Raw genomic sequence first — 20211 nt, forward strand, 5'->3', positions numbered from 1 at the left:
TGACTGTGAGCCATAGCTCTGTGGTAGCTTCCCCCTCCCCAAATTATCAGGCTGAGTGTCTGGCTCCCACTCCCAGAACTTCAACACATTATCTAGGCTAACATTCCAGCCCAATGCTGAGGGAGCTGCACTGTCAGTACTCTTTTACAGTCAAAATGTTGAACCAAGCTCCTACTGCCCTCTCAGTACACGAAGAAGATCCCACCACATTAAGAGAAGGCAAGTTATCTCTGCTATCTGTCGATGTTTGATTTTCAACCAACACCAGTAAATCAGATTACCTGGTCATCTTCTCATTGCTGTCTTTCAGAAACACATATACACCGCTCTTACACACAACTCTCTAATAACACTCACAATGCTCACTCTCATACAAGTATATGCACAGACATTAAGAGGGTGAGAGAGAGGAAATAATTTGAATTCCTTAATCTGAGGGGCCTAGCGAAACAGAAGCTGCTGATACATATCAAGGACTCAAGGAGGGTGTCGTGTAATCTGGAATAACAGAGAAAGGCACCAGTCGCGCTTGAAAGAATAGTGAGACTCACAGAAGTAAATGGAAAAATTGGCACACGTCAGGAGATATACACTGAACATTGACAACTTTTTTTGGTTAACCTTTGCAGAAGTATGCTCAATTAGCACAGTCTGGAAGGATGTGGGTGAAGAAATTCTACAAAGCAGTTTCTGCTGAGCCACAAACCTTTTGATCCAGATGTCTGTCTAGGCCAGCACTGGAGAGCTTGACCCAGGTTGGCTCTTAGGCACTTTCCAATCTTGAGGCATTGTCCTTATTGTTACAGACAGACGAAGAATTGATGATTAGTTTCTGGCAATGACTGAACAAATTACATAGTTCAGTTTATACAAATCTAAGACTAATTACAAAATTGTGCCATTTTCAATCTCCTCAATGTCTCAGTTGCAATGTTACATAATAAAACATTAACAGATTTATTTCAAAAATTTCGAACATAATTGTAAGTTTTCAAGAGTGCTGATTTGATGTAGATTGATTGAATGATTAAAGTTTCAGCAGAAAGGACTTAACCTGGAAAACCTGCTACTTCTCTATAAACTCTCACTGAGTTCAGCTTTCCGGTGCTTTTGGGATGTAAACAGAATTTTCCAGCACCCTTTGGCGATTTTGTACATCCAGACTGTGTTAAGAATATCCAGAACAACACTGGAAATGATCCAAGCACACTGTGGCCCAAGGCCCAGGCGGTGGAAGGCTGGTGTCCCAAAGGTAGAAACCATTTGAAGGTAGTAGGACGGAATCACAGCAATGCGCACAAGGAAGAAGCTCAGAGTCATGGCGACACCATTCAACACAACCAACCGGGCATTTCTGGGGAACCGCAGAACCTCAAAGAACCACCTGCACTTAAACACAGAGTGCATTATCATTCAGTGATACACAGACCTCACAGCACCAGAGGCAGCCGCAATCACACACCTCCCCAGCACCAGAGACACACCTCCCCAGCACCAGAGACACACCTCCCCAGCACCAGAGACACACCTCCCCAGCACCAGACACACACCTCCCCAGCACCAGACACACACCTCCCCAGCACCAGACACACACCTCCCCAGCACCAGACACACACCTCCCCAGCACCAGACACACACCTCCCCAGCACCAGACACACACCTCCCCAGCACCAGACACACACCTCCCCAGCACCAGACACACACCTCCCCAGCACCAGACACACACCTCCCCAGCACCAGACACACACCTCCCCAGCACCAGACACACACCTCCCCAGCACCAGACACACACCTCCCCAGCACCAGACACACACCTCCCCAGCCCCAGACACACACCTCCCCAGCCCCAGACACACACCTCCCCAGCCCCAGACACACACCTCCCCAGCCCCAGACACACACCTCCCAGCACCAGACACACACCTCCCAGCACCAGACACACACCTCCCAGCCCCAGACACACACCTCCCCAGCCCCAGACACACACCTCCCAGTACCAGAGGCAGCCCCAGACACACATCTCCCAGCCCCAGACACACATCTCCCAGCACCAGAGGCAGCACCAGACACACACCTCCCAGTACCAGAGGCAGCACCAGACACACACCTCCCAGCCCCAGAGACAGCCCCAGACACACACCTCCCAGCCCCAGACACACACCTCCCAGCCCCAGACACACATCTCCCAGCCCCAGAGACAGCCCCAGACACACACCTCCCAGCCCCAGAGACAGCCCCAGACACACACCTCCCAGCCCCAGAGACAGCCCCAGACACACACCTCCCAGCCCCAGAGACAGCCCCAGACACACACCTCCCAGCCCCAGACACACATCTCCCAGCCCCAGAGACAGCCCCAGACACACACCTCCCAGCCCCAGAGACAGCCCCAGGCACACACCTCCCAGCCCCAGACACACATCTCCCAGCCCCAGACACACATCTCCCAGCCCCAGACACACACCTCCCAGCACCAGAGGCAGCCCCAGACACACACCTCCCAGCACCAGAGGCAGCCCCACACATACACCAGATTATACTTGGGAAGCTTGTGAGAGTAATCTTTGTGAGCACTATCCCTCCCTAACATTTAAATGTTCATACTCCTGCCCAAACCATCCTCCTCCTTCAGTCAGTAGAATGTATTTTCCTTATCTAATCCACTGTTAGACCAACATTATTCAAAAATACATGGGAATCCCCATGTCCACTGATGACATGCTTCCCTTGCTCATCCCCTCTAAGGCCTGTGTTGTCAGACTGCTTAGCAACATCATACTCCGTATGGGGCTGGAAATTCTGCTGGACTTTCTACTGCTGAAACATTGGGAAGATTGAGGTAATTGTCATCACATACCCTGTTCTGTGGTCACAGATTCCACCTCCTTCCGTGGCCACTATTTGAGACCGAGTACATGAAATTGGAGTAAGAATGCCCTTACAACCTTATGATTTGGAGATGCCAGTGTTGGACTGGGGTGTACAAGTTAAAAATCACACAACACCAGGTTATAGCCCAACAGGTTTAATTGGAAGTATGAGCATGCAGAGTGCTGCTTCTTCATCAGGTGGTTGTGGAGTACACGATTGTACGACACCTGATGAAGGAGTAGTAATCCGAAAGTGAGTGTGCTTCCAATTAAACCTGTTGGACTATAACCTGGTGTTGTGTGATTTTTAACTTCTTATAACCTTAGTGAGCCATGAATTCAGTAAGAGCAGGGCATGTCCCCACCTCAACTCCACTCTCCCTTCCTATTTCCTTTTACCCCAATAATCATTTGATCTCAGTCTGGAACTCTGAAATTCTCCTCGATTCAGTCCTTAATGAGGTGACCTCTATCCTGAAACTATTATCTATTCTAGTAAGGGGAAACAGCCTCTTCGCGACTATCCCATAAGGCCCTCTTAAGAATTCTATTCCTTTCAATATCACATCTCAATCTCTGAACTGGGCATTCATAACTTTGGTGTCTGAGCTTCTAACTAAAATCCACTGCATCACCAAGACTCCTTACTTCCACTCCTAACATGACCGTACCAATTTGCTGCTGTACCCTCATCCCACCTTTCTTACCAGAAGTGTCTATACCAATATCCCCTTGCTGGCTGACCAACTTCCATAAATTACACTTTTTTTTGATTGTTAAAAAGTCCTGTTCATGAGTCTTCCCTGTGCTTTTTAGCTGACATTATCTCCTGATGTTGAGATATGTGGACTTAAAAATTCTCAACCTTGTGTTCATACACCTCCTCATCTCTCTAAAGTTCTCCAATCTAATGCCCTCCAAGACTTAAAAGCCAATTCTTGTCTCATACACATTCAACAAATCATTGGTCTCACCTTTGCAGGCTATGCCATCAATTCCAAACTCTCAATTTTGAGTCCCAAATCTCTATCTGCCTTTTTTTTTCTTCTTTAAGGACCTCCTTTGAAAACTCTCTCTTCCAGCAGGTTTGTGGTCATCTGACATAATATTTTATGCTTTGCCTCTATAAATCTTGATTTTGCTTGTCTGAAATATCTTGCAATGTCTATGGTGTGAAAACTGCTATTTATTGCAAGTTATTGTTTGTATATGTGTCAGCTGTATATTTGCAGGAAAGCCATTGCAAGTCCCTGTGATTCTGAACTGTGTTTGGGAGACAATTTATAGAACATTGAACATTCCAGCGCAGTACAGGCCCTTCAGCACTCGATGTTACGCCGACCTGTGGAAACAATCTGAAGCCCATCTAACCTACACTATTCAGAGTTTTGAGATTTGTAGCTCAGATTGAGGTTCTGGTTTGCTCACTGAGCTGGAAGGTACGTTTTCAGATGTTTCATCACCATACTAGGTAACATTTTCAGTGAGCCTCCAAATGAAGCGTTGGTGATGTAGCCCACTTTCTATTTATATATTTGAGTTTCCTGTGGTGACATCATTTCCTACAGTGATATCATCTCCGGTTCTTTTTCTCAGGGAGTGGCAAATGGAATCCAAGCCAATGTGTTTGTAGATAGAGTTCTGGTTGGAACGCCATGCTTCTAGGAATTCTCGTGTGTGTCTCTGACACCGTGCGTGGGTGGCACGGTGGTTAGCACTGCTGCCTCACAGCACCAGAGAACCGGGTTCAATTCCCGCCTCAGGCGACTGACTGTGTGGAGTTTGCATGTTCTCTCCGTGTCTGCGTGGGTTTCCTCTGGGTGCTCCGGTTTCCTCCCACAGTCCAAAGATGTGCAGGTCAGGTGAATTGGCCATGCTAAATTACCCGTAGTGTTAGGTAAGGGGTAGATGTAGGGGTATGGGTGGGTTGCGCTTTGGCGGGGCGGTGTGGACTTGTTGGGCCGAAGGGCCTGTTTCCACACTAAGTAATCTAATCTAATCTAATCTAAAACATCTAGAAATCGCAGTTTTTTGTTATTTTCCTCCTCTTTAGTGAATTTTATGCCAAATTCACAAACCAGGAGCCCCCTTCAGACCCATAGTCTCGCATCCTGAAATACCAACTTACAGATTAGTCAAGGAGCTACACCAAAGACCAAAACGCTTAGTAGAAGACTCACGCCACTCCATCCACTCCACCCAAGACACCAAGATAGAAGAGGATGCAATAATGGTCTCCTTTGACATAACAAGCCTGTTCACATCCATCAATATCAACCTGGCCAAGGAAACACTGACTACATTATTAGAAGAACCAAAGACACATACACCAAAGCCACCAACTTCATCAGAAAGGACAGTATTGTCAAGCTAGTGGACCTATGCTTTACCACCCACTTCACCTTCAGCAACAAAACCTACTGACAAACCAATGGAACATCCATGGGTATCAGGGTTCTTAGCAGAGGCAGTAATGCAGAGACTTGAACAAACAGCTCTGCCAACCATCCAACCCAAACTTTGGGTCCGCTACGTGGATGACACCTTCGTCATCACTAAACAAAACAAATTAGAGGAAACCTTCAATACCATCAATAATATCCTTCCAGGCATAAAATTCACTAAAGAGGAGGAAAACGACAACAAACTCCCATTCCTAGATGTCACAGTACAGTGAACAGCCAATGGAGAACTTCAAACCAGCGTCTACAGGTAAATAACACATACGGATCTAATATTGAACTACAGAAGAAATCATCCCAACATCCAAAAATGAAGCTGCATTAGAACATTATTTCAATGAGCCACCACACACTGCAGCAGAGAGGAACTACAAAGAGCTGAGGAAAATCACCTATACAGCCTGTTCAAAAAGAACAATACCCAATGAACACAGACTGCCGATTTCTCAGTAACAAACCCAAACAAGCAGACAAAACACGTCCAGAAACCCTAGCCACTCTCCCCTACATCAAAGACATCTCAGAAATGACTGCCAGACTACTCAGACCCCTTGGCATCATGGTAGCCCACAAACCCAACAACACAATAAAACAGCAGCTAATGAACTTGAAAGACCTTATACAGACAACAAAGAAAACTAATGTAATTTACAAAATACCTTACAAGAACTGTAACAAACACTACATTGGACAAACAGGCAGAAAACTAGCCACCAGGATACATGACTATCAACTAGCCACAAAACGACATGACCCACTCTCACTAGTATCCTTACATGAGGAAGGACACCACTTCGACTGGGACAACATATCTATCCTAGGACAAGCCAAACAGAGACACACACGAGAACTCCTAAAAGCATGGCATTCCAACGGAACTCAATCAATAAACACATTGACTTGATCCCATTTACCACTCCCTGAGGAAAAGAACAGGAAGTGACATCAGCATAGGAAATGATGTCACCACAGGAAATGGCCCTAGAACACTCAAACATATAAATAGAAAGAGGGCTATACCACCTGTGCTTCATTCAGAGGCTTACTGAAGATGTTACCTAGTATAGTGATGAAGCGTCTGAAAACGAACCTTCCAGCTCAGCAAGCAAACCTACATCCACTACACTATTCCATCATCATCCATATATCTATCCAATGACCATTTAAATGCACTTAATGTTGGCAATTTGCAGGCAGGCCATTTCATGCCCTTACTACTCTGAGTAAAGAACCTACCTCTGACATCTGTCCTATATCTATCACTTCTCAATTTAAAGCTATGTCACTTTGTGCTGGCCATCATCATCCAAGGAAAAAGGCTCTCACAGTCCACCTTATCTAATCCTCTGATTATCTCTATTAAGTCACTTCTTAACCTTCTCTCGAATGAAAACTGCCTCAAGTCCCTCAGCCTTTCCTTATATTTTTTCCCTCCAGACCAGGCAACATCCTGATAAATCTCCTCTGCACCCTTTCCAATGCTTCCACATCCATCCTATAATGCAACAACCAGAACTGTATGCAATACTTTAAGTGTGGTCACACCAGAGTTTTGTACAGCTGCAGCATAACCTCATGGCTCTGAAACTCAATCCCTTTACCAATAAAAGCTAACACACTGTACGCCTTTTTAACAACCCTATCAGCCTGGGTGGCAACCTGCAGGGCTCAGTGCACATGGACACAGAGATCTCTCTGTTCATCTACACTACCAAGAATCTTATCATTAGCCCAGAAGTCTGCATTTCTGTCACTCCTTCCAAAATAAATTACCTTACAATTTTCCGCATTAAACTCCATTTGCTACCTCTGAGCCGAGCTCTGCAGCTTATCTACGTCCCTCTGTAACCTGCAACATCCGTCCACACTGTCCACAACTCCACCGACCTTAGTGTCATCGCAAATTTATTAACCCATTCTTCTACGCCCTCATCCAGGTCATTTATAAAAATGACAAACAGGAGTGGGCCCCAAAACAGATGCTTGTGGTACACCATTAGTAACTGCACTCCAGGACAAACATTTCCTTTCACCCTCTGTATTCTTACAGCTAGCAAATTTCAGATCCAAATGGCTAAATCACCGTCAATCCCATGCCTCTATTTTCTGCAATAAACTGCAATGGGGAACCTTATCAAATGCCTTACAAATTCATATACACCACATCAAATGTTTTACCCTCATCCAACTGTTTGGTCACTTTCTCAAAGAACTCAGTAAGGTTTGTCAGGCATGACCTACCCTTGACAAAACTGTGTTGACTATCCCTAATCAAATTATTCCTTTCTTGATGATTGCAAATCCTATCTCTTATAATTCTTTCCAACAGTTTGCCTACAACCAAAGTAAGGCTCACTGGTCGATAATTACCAGGATTGCCTCTATTCCTCTTCTTGAACAAGGGCACAACATTTGCTTTCCTCCAGTCTTCTGGCACTATTCCTGCAGAAAATGCTGACATAAAGATCAAAGCCAAAGGCTCAGCAATCACCTGCCTGTCTTCCACAGAATCCTAGGATAAATCCCATTCAGCCCAGGGGACTTATCTATTTTCACACTTTCCAGAGTTGCTAACACCTCCTCATGAATCTCAAGCCAGTCTAGTCTAATAGCCTGTATCTCAGTATTCTCCTTGACAACATTGTCTTTTTCCTGTGTGAATACTGATGAAAAATATTCATTTAGCGCCTCTCCTATCTCTTTGGACTCCACGCACAACTTTCCACGACTGTCCTTGACTGGCCCTAATCTTACTCTAGTCATTTTGTTTTATTCCTGACATACCGATAGAAGCTTTAGGGTTTTCCTTGATCCTACCTGCCAAAGACTTCTCATATCCTCTCCTGGCTCTTTGTAGCTCTCCCTTTAGGTCCTTCCTGGCTAACTTGTAACTCTCAAACGCCCTAACTAAGCCTACACGTCTCATCCTCACAGAAGCCTTCTTCTTCCTCTTGACAAGAGATTCAACTTCTTTAGTAAACCACGGTTTCTTTGCTCAACCACTTCCTGACTGTCTGACGTACATACTTATGAAGGACACAGAGTAGGTGTTCCTTGAACAAGCTCCACATTTTAATTGTTCCCATCCCGTGCAGTTTCCTTCACCATCCTATGCATCCTAAATCTTGCCTAATCACATCATTGCCTTTCTTCCAGCTATAACTCTTGCCCTGTGGTATATACCTATCCCTTTCCACCACCAAAGTAAACACAAACAAATCATGGTCACTATCACCAAAATGTTCACCTACTTCCAAATCTAACACCTGGCCCGTTTCATTATCCAGTACCAAATCCAATGTGGCCTCGTCTCTTGTTAACGTAAGTACATACTGTGTCAGGAAACCCTCCTACAAACATTGGACAAAACTGGACCCATCTAAGGTACTCAGACTAAAGTATTTCCAGTCAATATTCGGACAGTTAAAGGCTCCCATAACATTTGCCCTGTTACTTTCGCTCGTATCCAGAATTATCTTTGCAATCCTTTCCTCTACATCTCTGGAACTATTCAAAGAAAACTCTCCAGAGGGTGACCTCTCCCTTCCTGTTTCTAACCTCAGCCCAAACTACCTCAATAGACAGGTTCTCATCAAATGTCCTTTCTGCCACATTAATACTATCCTTGACGAACAATGCCACACTTCCTCCTCTTTTACCACTATCCATAATCTTACCAAAGCATCTAAATTTCAACAGAGGAAAATACAAATTTTTCTTCAATATCAGACACGATCAATCAATCAGTTTAAAACAAAAGCAGGACGTGTGCACGTTTGTGCGTTGTGAACCTTCCGGACTGCAGTGTTGTAGACCCATTATATCCCTGATCTGGTGTCGATTTCCTCTAATATCCTGTACCTGAGCTCCTCTCCCTCTGGTATCCTCACACCCAGGTTTGTATCCCTCTACTAACCTGTACCTGGGCTCCTCTCCCATTGGTATCGTCAGACCCAGGGTAGTGTCCCTCTACTATCTTGTACCTGGGATCCTCTCCCTCTGGTATCCTCACACCCAGGGTTGTATCCCTCTATTATCCAGTACCTGGGCTCCTCTCCCCTGGTATCCTTACACACAGGGTTGTATCCCTCTACTATCCTGTCCCTGAGCTCCTCTCCCTCTGGTATCCTCACATCCAGAGTCATGTCCCTCAACTATCCAGTACCTGGGCTCCTCTCCCCCGGTATCCTCACACCCAGGGTCGCGTCCCTCTATTATCCTGTCCCTGAGCTCCTCTCCTCCGGTATCCTTACACCCATGGTCGTATCCCTTTACTAACCTGTACCTGAGCTCCTCTCCCTCTGGTATCCTCACACCCAGGGTAGTGTCCCTCTACTATCCTGTCCCTGAGCTCCTCTCCCCCGGTATCCTTACACCCAGGGTCATGTCCCTGGGCTCCTGTTCTTTTGGAATCATATAACTGGGATTGTAATCTCTGGCACCCCTGTAAGTAGGTTGCTGTCCTGATATGTTCATCTATATTCACCTGGGGGGTCATTTCCCTCTACCTAGAATTGTGCCTGTTTACTGTCCTGTACCCAGCATTGTGCCCCACTAGTGTCTTGTTCACCTCCCCGAATTGATCCCCTGAACCCGGGGTTGTGTCCCTCCCTGTGCCCCTGCACCCAGGGGCTCTTTCTTTCTACCCAGGCTCATGCCATCTATATCTCGGTACCCAGGGTTGGGTCCCTCTAGCATCCTGTTCCTGTGTTTCCTCCCATTTAAGGTCCTGTACCTGTGGTCGTGACCCTCTATGCCTCTGAACTAGCATTGGATGTCTTAAGTTGATTGATTAAATGCAGAAGCAAAGGATGTTACAGAATGCATCCCCAACTTACCGCTGATTTACAAATGGTGTGGACAGCTCAGCAATCAAGCGAAAATTAGCAAAATAGGGAAGGAGGCCTCGTCCCTATAAAGCAAATAAAGTGATACAAATAATCTAAGATAAGGATGATAAAAGGATAGAATGGATTGATTCCTGAATCTGTTCATCACTGATGATATCTGATTAACCTTTCACTTACCAGCACATACTGGTATGCATAGAGTGCTGCCAAATGGTGACTGAGGAAAAAGCTATCGCCCAATGTCTTCCAGTGCCAGACAAGCAGCATTAAATCTGCAATGAAAGCAGTAGTTGAAATGGGCAGAAAATCCAGGGCAAAATGGATAAAGCTAGTGACCAATCAGAATGCAAAGCACAGAAACCAAACAGATTCAAAATCTGCAGTGCCAATATACAAGCTACAGATTTCTAAAAACAAATCTTTCTTTTAACATCCATCCTGGGAGTACTTAATTGAGATAGTGTACAGTCAGTTTTAATTTCAGTTTGAAAGAGTATAGGAAGCTTTACTCTGTAGCTAACCCAGTGTTGTCTTGTCCTGTGTATGTTTGATGGGGACAGCAAAGGAGGAACTTTACTCCGTGTCTTTGGAGCTGTATAGAATTTTGGTTGGGCCACATTTGGAATATTATAGAGAGTTCTGGTCACCAGAAGGATGTAGATGGAGACTTTGGAGAGGTTGCAGAAACTGTTTACTGTGATGCTGCCTGGTTTGGACTTTAAATGTCGAAGTGGGGGGGGCGCGTTACCTGACAGAACTTTACCAAATTATGAGAGGCATGGAGAGGATGGATAGTCTTTCTCGCAGGGTAAACAAGTCAATTACTAGGGGACATAGGTAAAAGGGGACAAGTTTAAAGGAGATATTGAGAGGCAGTTTTTTTTTAAAACACAGTGTATGGTAAGTGCTTGGAATGCACAGCCAGAGGTAGTGGAGGAGGTGAATACAACAGCAACATTTAAGAGGTATCTTGACAGATATATGAAGAGGCAGGGAACAGAGGGATTCGGACAGCAGAGAAGCAAAAGGTTTTTGTTTAAAAAGCCTTTGTGTGTTGCTGTGGTCTTGGTGGGTCGAAGGCTCTGTTCCTGTGCTGTGCCGTCCTTTGTTCTAACCGTGATCCCCCCCCCCCCTCCCCCTCCCCCTCCCCCGGGAGTATCAGATGGGGATAGTGTAGAGAGAGCTTTACTGTCACTATTAAAAGTATAGAGGGACGTTTATACTGTATATAACTCTATGGCATACTTCTCTTGGGTGTGTTTGATGTGTGCAGTGTACAAGACACTGTACTTTCAGTTTGAAAGTGTAGAAGAGCTTTACTTTGCATTAAACCCTGTACTGTACCTGGCCTATGAGTGTTTGATGGGGAAAGTGGAGAGGGTGCTTTATTCTCTATCTAACCCTGTGTTGTCTCTGGCCTAGGAGTGTTGATTGGATAGTGGAAAGGGAGCTTTATTCTGTATCTGTGTGCTGGAGCTGGCCTGGAGGTGTTTGCTAGGGACAGTTTCAAGGAAGTGTTATTTTCAGGTTATTTTTAGTTGAAAAGTGTAAAGAGGGTTTTATTTTCAGTTTAACAGTAGTGGGAGTAAGATTCTGTCTTTAACCATATGCAGTTCCTTTCCTGGGAGTATTTGATGGGGACAGGAGATTTGTTTTCAGTTCACTTTCAGTTCAAGAAAGCAGAGGTATTTTACATTCTGTTTAAAAGAGCAGAGAGTTATACTCTGTATCTCATTCCTTGAAAGTGGAGTCGTAAATAGGATAATGAAGGAGGCGTTTGGTATGCTTGACTTTATTGATCAGTGTATTGTGTATAAGAGTTGGGAGGTCAAGTTGGGGCTGTGCAGGACATTGGTTAGGATACTATTGGAATATTCTGTGCAACTCTGGTCTACCTGCTAGAGGAATGATGTTGTGAAACTTGAAAGCATTCAGAAAAGATTTACAAAGATGTTGCCATGGTTGGAGGGTTTGAGAGGGAGAGGCTATACAGATTGGAGCTATTTTCCCTGGAGCGCCAGACTCTGAGGGGTGACCTTATAGAGGTTTATAGAATCACGAGGAGCAGGAATAGGGTAAATAGACAAAGGTCTTTTCCCCAAAGTGGGGGTCTCCAAAACTAGACGGCATAGGTTTTACATGAGAGGGGAGAGGTTTAAAACAGATGTTTTCACGCAGAGGGTGGTATGTGTATGGAAGGAACTGCCAGAGGAAGTGGCAGAGGCTGCGACAATTACAGCATTTAAAAGGCATCTGGATGGGTATATGAATAGGAAAGCTTTAGCGGGATATGGGCCAAATGCTGGTAAATGGGACTAGATTTATTTAGGGTGTCTGGTTAGCATGGACAAGTTGAACCAAAGGGTCTGTTTGCATGCTGTATATCTCTATGACTCTATCTAACCCTGTACTGTCCCTGTCCTGGGAGTGGTTGACGAAGTCAGTGGAGAGGGAGCTTTTTTCTGTATCTAACCCAGTGTGGTACCTCGCCTGGAGATGTTTGATCGAGATAGTAGGGAGGGAGTCCACGTTGTATATGCCTTTGAGGAAACAATGCAGTGGGAGTAATTATTAGTAGCGTATAGATTGAGATTGATTTGCTGAAGAAAGAGAGTTAGAGTCGTTTGTTCAAACCCTGACTGGAAACGTGTTCTGTAATACTCACCATTAATCAAGTATCCTGAAGCGATTGCTATATTAAGCTTCACGAGTTTGGGATCCCCCCTGTAAGACACAAGAGCAAAGACTTCAGTTTAAACATTCTGTCGCTGCTTAACAATTGAATCAGCGTCACTTGGAGGCTGAATAACTTTGAGTGGCTCAATTATGGATTCTGTCATTTGTGAATTTAAGTATAGCATGTGAATTTTGCTGATTCAGTTGTTCAACAGTAACAGAGAGAGTGTTTAAGTTTACGTGTGTAAACAGTATAAGGATACAAAAAATCAATTGGCAACATTCTGAGAATAAAGAGAAATGGAAGCCTTGTGTGAAGCTGATTTCCTCCTGCCTCATCACAAATTGCTTTCGGGCTTTATTCCTATTATATCCACAACGACAATACATTTCTGTCTGTAAACGAGGCCTCAAATTAACCAGGATCGGAATCAATGCATGGGATCCTCGCTGCTTAGATTAGATTACTTACAGTGTGGAAACAGGCCCATCAGCCCAACAAGTCTACACCGAGCCTCCGAAGAGCAACCCACCCAGACCCATACCACTACATTTACCCCTTCACCTAACACTATGGGCAATTTAGCATGGCCAATTCACCTAACCTGCATATTTTTGGACTGGGGAGAACGTGCAAACTCCACACAGTCAGTTGCCTAAGGTGGGATTTGAACCCGGGTCTCTGGCGCTGTGAGGCAGCAGTGCTAACCACTGTGCCACCCACCGCTGCTGACTGGGATGCCTGGAGGATGACCATCAGCAAAGGCATGGACAAAGAAGAGCACAAATGAAACAACTAGATGGAAAGGCTACTGACAGGAAAGAACATTGATCGAAGATAGGTCAGTGCGATTGAAGTGTGTCCACTGAAGGAGGGACAGCCACGCATGATTGGCCAATTCTGTCACACTACATGGCATTTAATCCAGAAGTGGCATTCACACAAGTGCCGTCCATCAAATCCTGTGATGGATAGATGCGGTCAGTTATATCCCATCAGTCATCATTCATTCCAATTGGATTGAATATTGTTCATTTCCCAAATGTCCTTTTCCTCTTGTGGGCTGCTTCAGGGAGAAGTCCTTCAAGTGGCCAATGAGTGTGTTCAATGTAAGTTGCCAGTGCTATCCAGTTAGGCTCAGTGCCCGAGTTTCTGACTCTCAGGATTGTGGTTTCAAGGCCCATAGTGGACAAAAGTTGGCATTTCACTTGTGAGCCTGAGCTGTCTATTCAAAACCCCAGCAGGATTGAAGGACATAATTTGAGTTTACAGCAGAGTTTAATAATCTGTGGAGACCAAGGACTGATGCAGGAACTCTGTTGATTCTGTAGTCACTAGGGGACAATGTTGCTTTGCATCACATCAACAACTAAAGTCACTGTGGGGCAACATGCTCAGCATTGCTTGTTACAATCAAGTTGGGAGATGGTGAGATAACATCTCTCTGCCATTCCTGAGTCTAAATTTAAAAGGAAGACACTATTGCCAATTTAATTAATAAAACTTTACTGTATATACTTTGGTGCAACCAGTAAGCCAATCAAATTCCTTCAGTTAACAACCAAAAAACAAAGCAGTCATAGAGATGTACAACACTGAAACAGACCCTTTGGTCCAACTCGTCCATGCCAACCAGATATCCCAACCTAATCTAGTCCCATCTTGGCCGATATCTCTCCAAACCCTTCCTATTCATATACCTATCCAGATGCTTTTTAAATGCTGTCTTTTTACCAGCCTCCACCACTTCCTCTGGCAGCTCAATCCATACAGTCACCAGACTCTGCGTGAAAAGGTTGCCCCTTAGGTCCCTTTTATATCTTTTCCCTCTCAACCTAAACCTACATCCCCTAGTTCTGGGCTCCCCGACTCTGGGGAAAAGACCTTGTCTATTCATCCTATCCATGCCCCTCATGGTTTTATAAGGGCACCCCTCAGTCTGCGACATTCCAGAGAAAACAGGCCCTGCCTATTCAAACTCTCCCTATAGCTCAAATCCTGCAACATCCTTGCAAAACATTTCTGAACCCTTTCAACTTTCCCAACAACTTTCCGATAGGAAGGAGACCACAACTACACGCAACATTCCAAAAGTGGCCTAACCAACACCCTGTACAGCTGCAAAATGACCTCCCAACTCCTGTACTCAATACTCTGACCTATAAAGGAAAGCATACCAAATGCTCTACTTTCAAGGAGCTATGAACCTGCACTCCAAGTTCTCTGTTCAGCAGCACTCCCTAGGACCCTACCATTAAGTGTATAAGTCCTGCTAAGACTTGCTTTCCCAAAATGCAGCAACTCGCATTTATCTAAATTAAACTCCACCTACCACTCCCCAGCCCACTGCCCCATTTGATGAAGATCCCGTTGTAATCTGAGGTAACCCTCTTCACTGTCCACTACATTTCCAATTTTGGTGTCATCTGCAAACTTACTAACTATACCTCCTATGTTCATATCCAAATCATTTATATGAATGATGAAAAGTAGTGGACCCAGCACCGACCCTTGTGGCATTCCACTGGTCACAGGCCTCCAGTCTGAAAAACAACCCTCCATCACCACCCTCTGCCTTCTACCTTTGAGCCAGTTCTGTATCCAAATGGCTAGTTCTCCCTGTATTCCGTGAGATCTAACCTTGCTAACCAGTCTCCCATGGGGAACCTTGTCGAATGCCTTACTGAAGTCCATATAGATCACAGCTACTGCTCTGTCCTCATCAATCTTCTTTGTTACTTCTTCAAAAAACTCAATCAAGTTTGTGAGACATGATTTCCCATGCACAAAGCCATGTTGACTATCCCTAATCAGTCCTTGCCTTTCCAAATACATGCAAATCCTGTCCCTCAGGATTCTCTCCAACAACTTGCCCACCACCGAGGTCAGGCTCACCGGTCTATAGTTCCCTGGCTTGTCTTTACCACCCTTCTTAAACAGTGGCACCACGTTATCCAACCTCCAGTCTTCTGGCACCTCACCTGTGACTATCGATGATACAAATATCTCAGCAAGGGGCCCAGCAATCACTTCTCTAGCTTCCCACAGAGTTCTAGGGGACACCTGATCAGGTCCTGGGGATCTATCCACGTTTATGCATTTCAAGACATCCAGCACTTCCTCCTCTGTAATCTGTACATTTTTCAAAATGTCACCATCTATTTCTCCACATTCTATATCTTCCACGTCCTTTTCCACAGTAAACACGGATGCAAAATACTCATTTAGTATCTCCCCTATCTCCTGTGGCTCCATACAAAGGTTGCCTTGCTGATCTTTGAAGGGCCCTATTCTCTCCTTAGTTACCCATTTGTCCTTAATGTATTTGTAAAAACCCTTTGGATTCCCCTTAACCTTATTTGCTAAAGCTATCATGTCCCCTTTTTACCCTCCTGATTTCCTTCATAAGTATACTCCTACTGCCTTTATAATGTTCTAAGGATCACTTGTTCTCTCCTGTCTATACCTGACATATGCTTCCTTCTTTTTCTTAACCAAACCCTCAATTTCTTAAGTCATCCAGCATTCCCTACACCTACCAGCCTTTCCTTTCACCCTTTCTCTGGACTCTCATTATCTAATTTCTGAAGGCTTCCCATTTTCCAGCCGTCCCTTTACCTGTGAACATCTGCCCCCAATCAGCTTTTGAAAGTTCTTGTCGAATATCATCAAAATTAGCCTTCCTCCAACTTAGAACTTCAACTGTTAGATCTGGGCTATCCTTTTCCATTACTATTTAAAAACTAATATAATTATAGTCACTGGCCCCAAAGTGCTCCCCCACTGACACCTCAGTCACCTGCCCTGCCTTATCTCCCAAAAGTAGGTCAAGTTTTGCACCTTAGTAGGTACATCCACAGTCATTCCCTATTTTCATAATATTTAGGGCTCATGCAATTGCTCCTTCTCATGTAGCAATCTGTTCCGCTATTAGTATAAGAAAATCACCTTTTTTAAACCTAACAGCTTGGTCATTGGGCTGTTGACTCGGTCTCCTTTCAGAAGCTGTGTCCCTCATAAAGGTAACACTTTAGCTGTAGGCCAGTAATCTTTTGCTTTGCAATGTATTATTTTCAAAAAAGTTCATAACGAAATCACATGAGGCCAAATTGGATAGCCGAAAACTCCAGATGTGGTGAAGTTGTCAGTCATTCCCACCGAAATAAAAACAAATATAATAGAAGGATGCCCACGATTAGTCAAAGTTCTGAAGTGATAACTCTGGATTGGCTTGAACCATCATGTGACCATGCTAATCAACTGGGGTGGGGTAGGCCATACAGCTCAAAATCACTGGCAGCCATCAATCCACAGAGATATCTCAATGAGACCCTGCATATATTGCAAAACCTGAGAGAACAATAAAAATAGTGTGAATGGGACCCAAAGTAAAATTGAATGTGGGAAGTGGAAAACTGTGACACAAAGCACAAAGCAGACATTGCAAACGAGAGATATTCCACAAAGTTTATCAACCATGTTGAAGTAAAGGATGAAAATCTTGTCACAGTTCAGCAAGCAAGGAAAAGATGAAATTGGCTGCCTCTCTGGCAAAGGCGTTCTGCAAACATACTTCTAGGCAGTTTCAGCAGAGAACATTCCAGTCCTCAGTCCAATCCCACTGGAAAGGGCTGTCAAGGAGGCTTGGTCACAAGGAAGTCATCTTCAGGAAAGGGAGGCTGACAAGTGTCAGACCACACACTCACCTGGAGCTTCAAAGGCCATGGGATGCTCCAGGATTATGTGCTGCAGAATGAAAACACAGAAAACAAGTCTGCTGCAACAATAAAATGGCAAATTACATTGCACTTGTCTGAAGATAGCTCACTCTTCAGATCTATTGACCAACATTTTTCAACACCCTTGCTGTAAAGGGCAGGCCATTGTAATGTGTCAACATATTTAAAAATAAAAATATTTTTCACATTTTTACTATTTCACGGTGTCCTCATTGTTTTTGATATACAGCTCATTTGTGGACAATGCTGATTTGCTTAAGGACCTCGTCAACTATCTGAAAACTCCACTTACCATGAATTTGTGGGTTGGACCCCTGCAATTTGACTGACTATGATTTTAGATTACATTTTTTAAAATATAGATATTTTTATTGAAGAAAAAGGAAATTTTTAAACATTTTTTACAAACTTACAAAATAACACAAACAAACACAAACACTAATATACCATTAAATATTAAATAAATAATAGCCAAAACACAACAAACACAAAAAAGGAAAAAAACCACTCAACTAAGAACTAATCTAACCTACAAATAACCAAAGCATATAATCGAATATCTTACATTATATAAAGAAAAACATAGTAATTAAATATTGAAGTACATGCTCAGAATGAATTAACATCAAGTCATAATAAAACCCATATTCATACAAGATTCCTCCCTACGGGGGCCCCCGGACCAGCCAGAACCACTACCACAACTAGATGAAAGCCCTTGACAATATGGCCAAAATATCTGTATCTATATAGTTCAGGAAGGGCTGCTATATTTTATAGAATAATTTAGTTTTTTGGTGCACCATATTCGTTAAGGAAGTCAAGGGGAATACATTCCATGATTAACCTGTGCCAATTCGAAAGTCCTGGAGGGCCCTCAGCTATCCAATTTACTAAGATATTTTTCCTTACACAGGAGAAAATAGAAAATAATTTCCTCCTGTGCACATCCAGGGAAGGCAGGTTCAGAAAGCCCAGGAGAAGAGATACTGGATCTACTCCAATTTCCGCTCCCAAGATTTCTGTCAGCGCATTTGCTACTCTGATCCAGTATTTATGGATCTTATGACATGTCCATAAGCAGTGTGTGAGTGCGCCCACTTCTATTTTACATTTAGGACATATTGGAGATGTTCCTACCCTAAACTTTGCCAATCCTTCCGGTGCTGAGTCCTATGGAGTATCTTTAGTTGAACAGCTTGGGTTCTATTACAAATGGAGATCTTTCTGGCATTTTCCTAGATGTCGTCTCACATTTCTGAAGGGATTTCCAACCCCAATTCCTGATTCCATGTTTTAAACAATTTCCCATGTCTTTCGATACTTTGATTAGATTAGATTATTTACAGTGTGGAAACAGGCCCTTTGGCCCAACAAGTCTACACCGACCCACAACCCATGCCCCTACACCTAACACTACGGGCAATTTAGCATGGCCAATTCACCTAACCTGCACATTTTTGGATTGTGGGAGGAAACCGGAGCACCCGGAGATAACCCACGCAGAGTTCTGTAATGAGTGATAAAGGGTGCTGACTGACCGAGGGTGGACCCATTGGCCATAACACACTTCTTTCCCTATCCGATTTATAAGAGCTATCTAATAATGTGGTATTCTTCTGTATTTAAATCTCGAATTTGGAAATATTGAAAAAAGGTCTCCATTAGGCAGTCCAAAGTTCTGATGCAGCTGTTCAAAAGACATCATAATCTCCCAATCGAACAGATCCCCTTAGCAAGAAATACCACTGTACTTCCAGACCTTAAATGTAGCACCTGTGTGCCCCGGTTGAAAATCCCATGCTCCCACTATAGGAGTACAAGGAGGTTTTTTGTGAATTACCCTTGTCGTGCCACATTATCTTCCAAGCTTTAACGGTATTTAATACAATAGGATTTTTACAATGGTCCATAATGACTTTCATCTTATCTAAAAATAAGAGATTAATGAGGGGACACTTTGCTTGAGAAGCCTCATTATTGCGGGTCACACAAGACCCAGTCGGCTACATAACTTAATACAGAACTCAGCTGGTACTTCCTAGAGTCTGGAAAATCCAGTCCTCCCCTTGCTTGTGGGAGCTGCAGCTTCTTTAATTTAATAAGGGGCCGTCTATAATTCCAAATGAAAGAACCAAGCCAACCGTATAGTTTACGCAATGCCAGCCTTGGCAACAGCACAGGGAGCATTCTCATAGGGTATAGGAGACGAGGCAGAATATTCATTTTAATTAGAGCTATTCTGCCTTACCAAGATATCGGGAGACTCCCCCCCAGCATTGAAAGTCCTGCCTTATCCTCTCTAATAGGTGCACAAAATTAGCTTTGTACAGCTGACCAAAAACTGGGGTGATAAAAATCTCTAAATATAAAAAACCCTCCGGAGAGCACCGAAAGGGAAAGCAAGACCCATTGATAAACTAGATGTAGTAGTGAAGCCACCCATCGGCACAGCCTCTGATCTTGTGAAATTGATTTTGTAACCTGAGAATGCACTGAATAAATTAATTACTTGGATCAAGCTGAGCATGGATATCAAAGGATTACTAAGAAAAAGGAGAACATTGTCTGCATAAAGGGTAATTTTATGTTTACCTGAACCAACCCTCAGAG

At 44.0% G+C, this 20211-nt stretch overlaps 1 protein-coding gene across 9 annotated transcripts in view; it reads right to left on the reverse strand.

Annotated features, from left to right (window-relative positions):
* The window catches only part of LOC140468242 (calponin-1-like), a 112179-nt gene that overhangs the window by 65977 nt on the left and 25991 nt on the right, over positions 1 to 20211 (reverse strand). For 5 of the 9 annotated variants that reach the window (XM_072564522.1, XM_072564520.1, XM_072564518.1 and 2 more), the window contains 2 exons: positions 12848 to 12906; positions 10360 to 10454 (listed from right to left, as the gene is read on the reverse strand). In XM_072564522.1, the coding sequence (XP_072420623.1) occupies positions 10360 to 10449 (90 nt within the window). In that variant the 5' untranslated portion in view covers positions 10450 to 10454; positions 12848 to 12906. Of the gene's footprint in view, positions 1 to 706; positions 1385 to 10170; positions 10245 to 10359; positions 10455 to 12847; positions 12907 to 17565; positions 17606 to 20211 lie in introns of those variants that run through there. The other 4 variants (XM_072564523.1, XM_072564524.1, XM_072564526.1 and 1 more) reach the window with 3 other exon arrangements.

This window comes from Chiloscyllium punctatum, chromosome 46 (assembly GCF_047496795.1).
Source record: "Chiloscyllium punctatum isolate Juve2018m chromosome 46, sChiPun1.3, whole genome shotgun sequence".
NCBI lineage: Eukaryota > Metazoa > Chordata > Chondrichthyes > Orectolobiformes > Hemiscylliidae > Chiloscyllium > Chiloscyllium punctatum.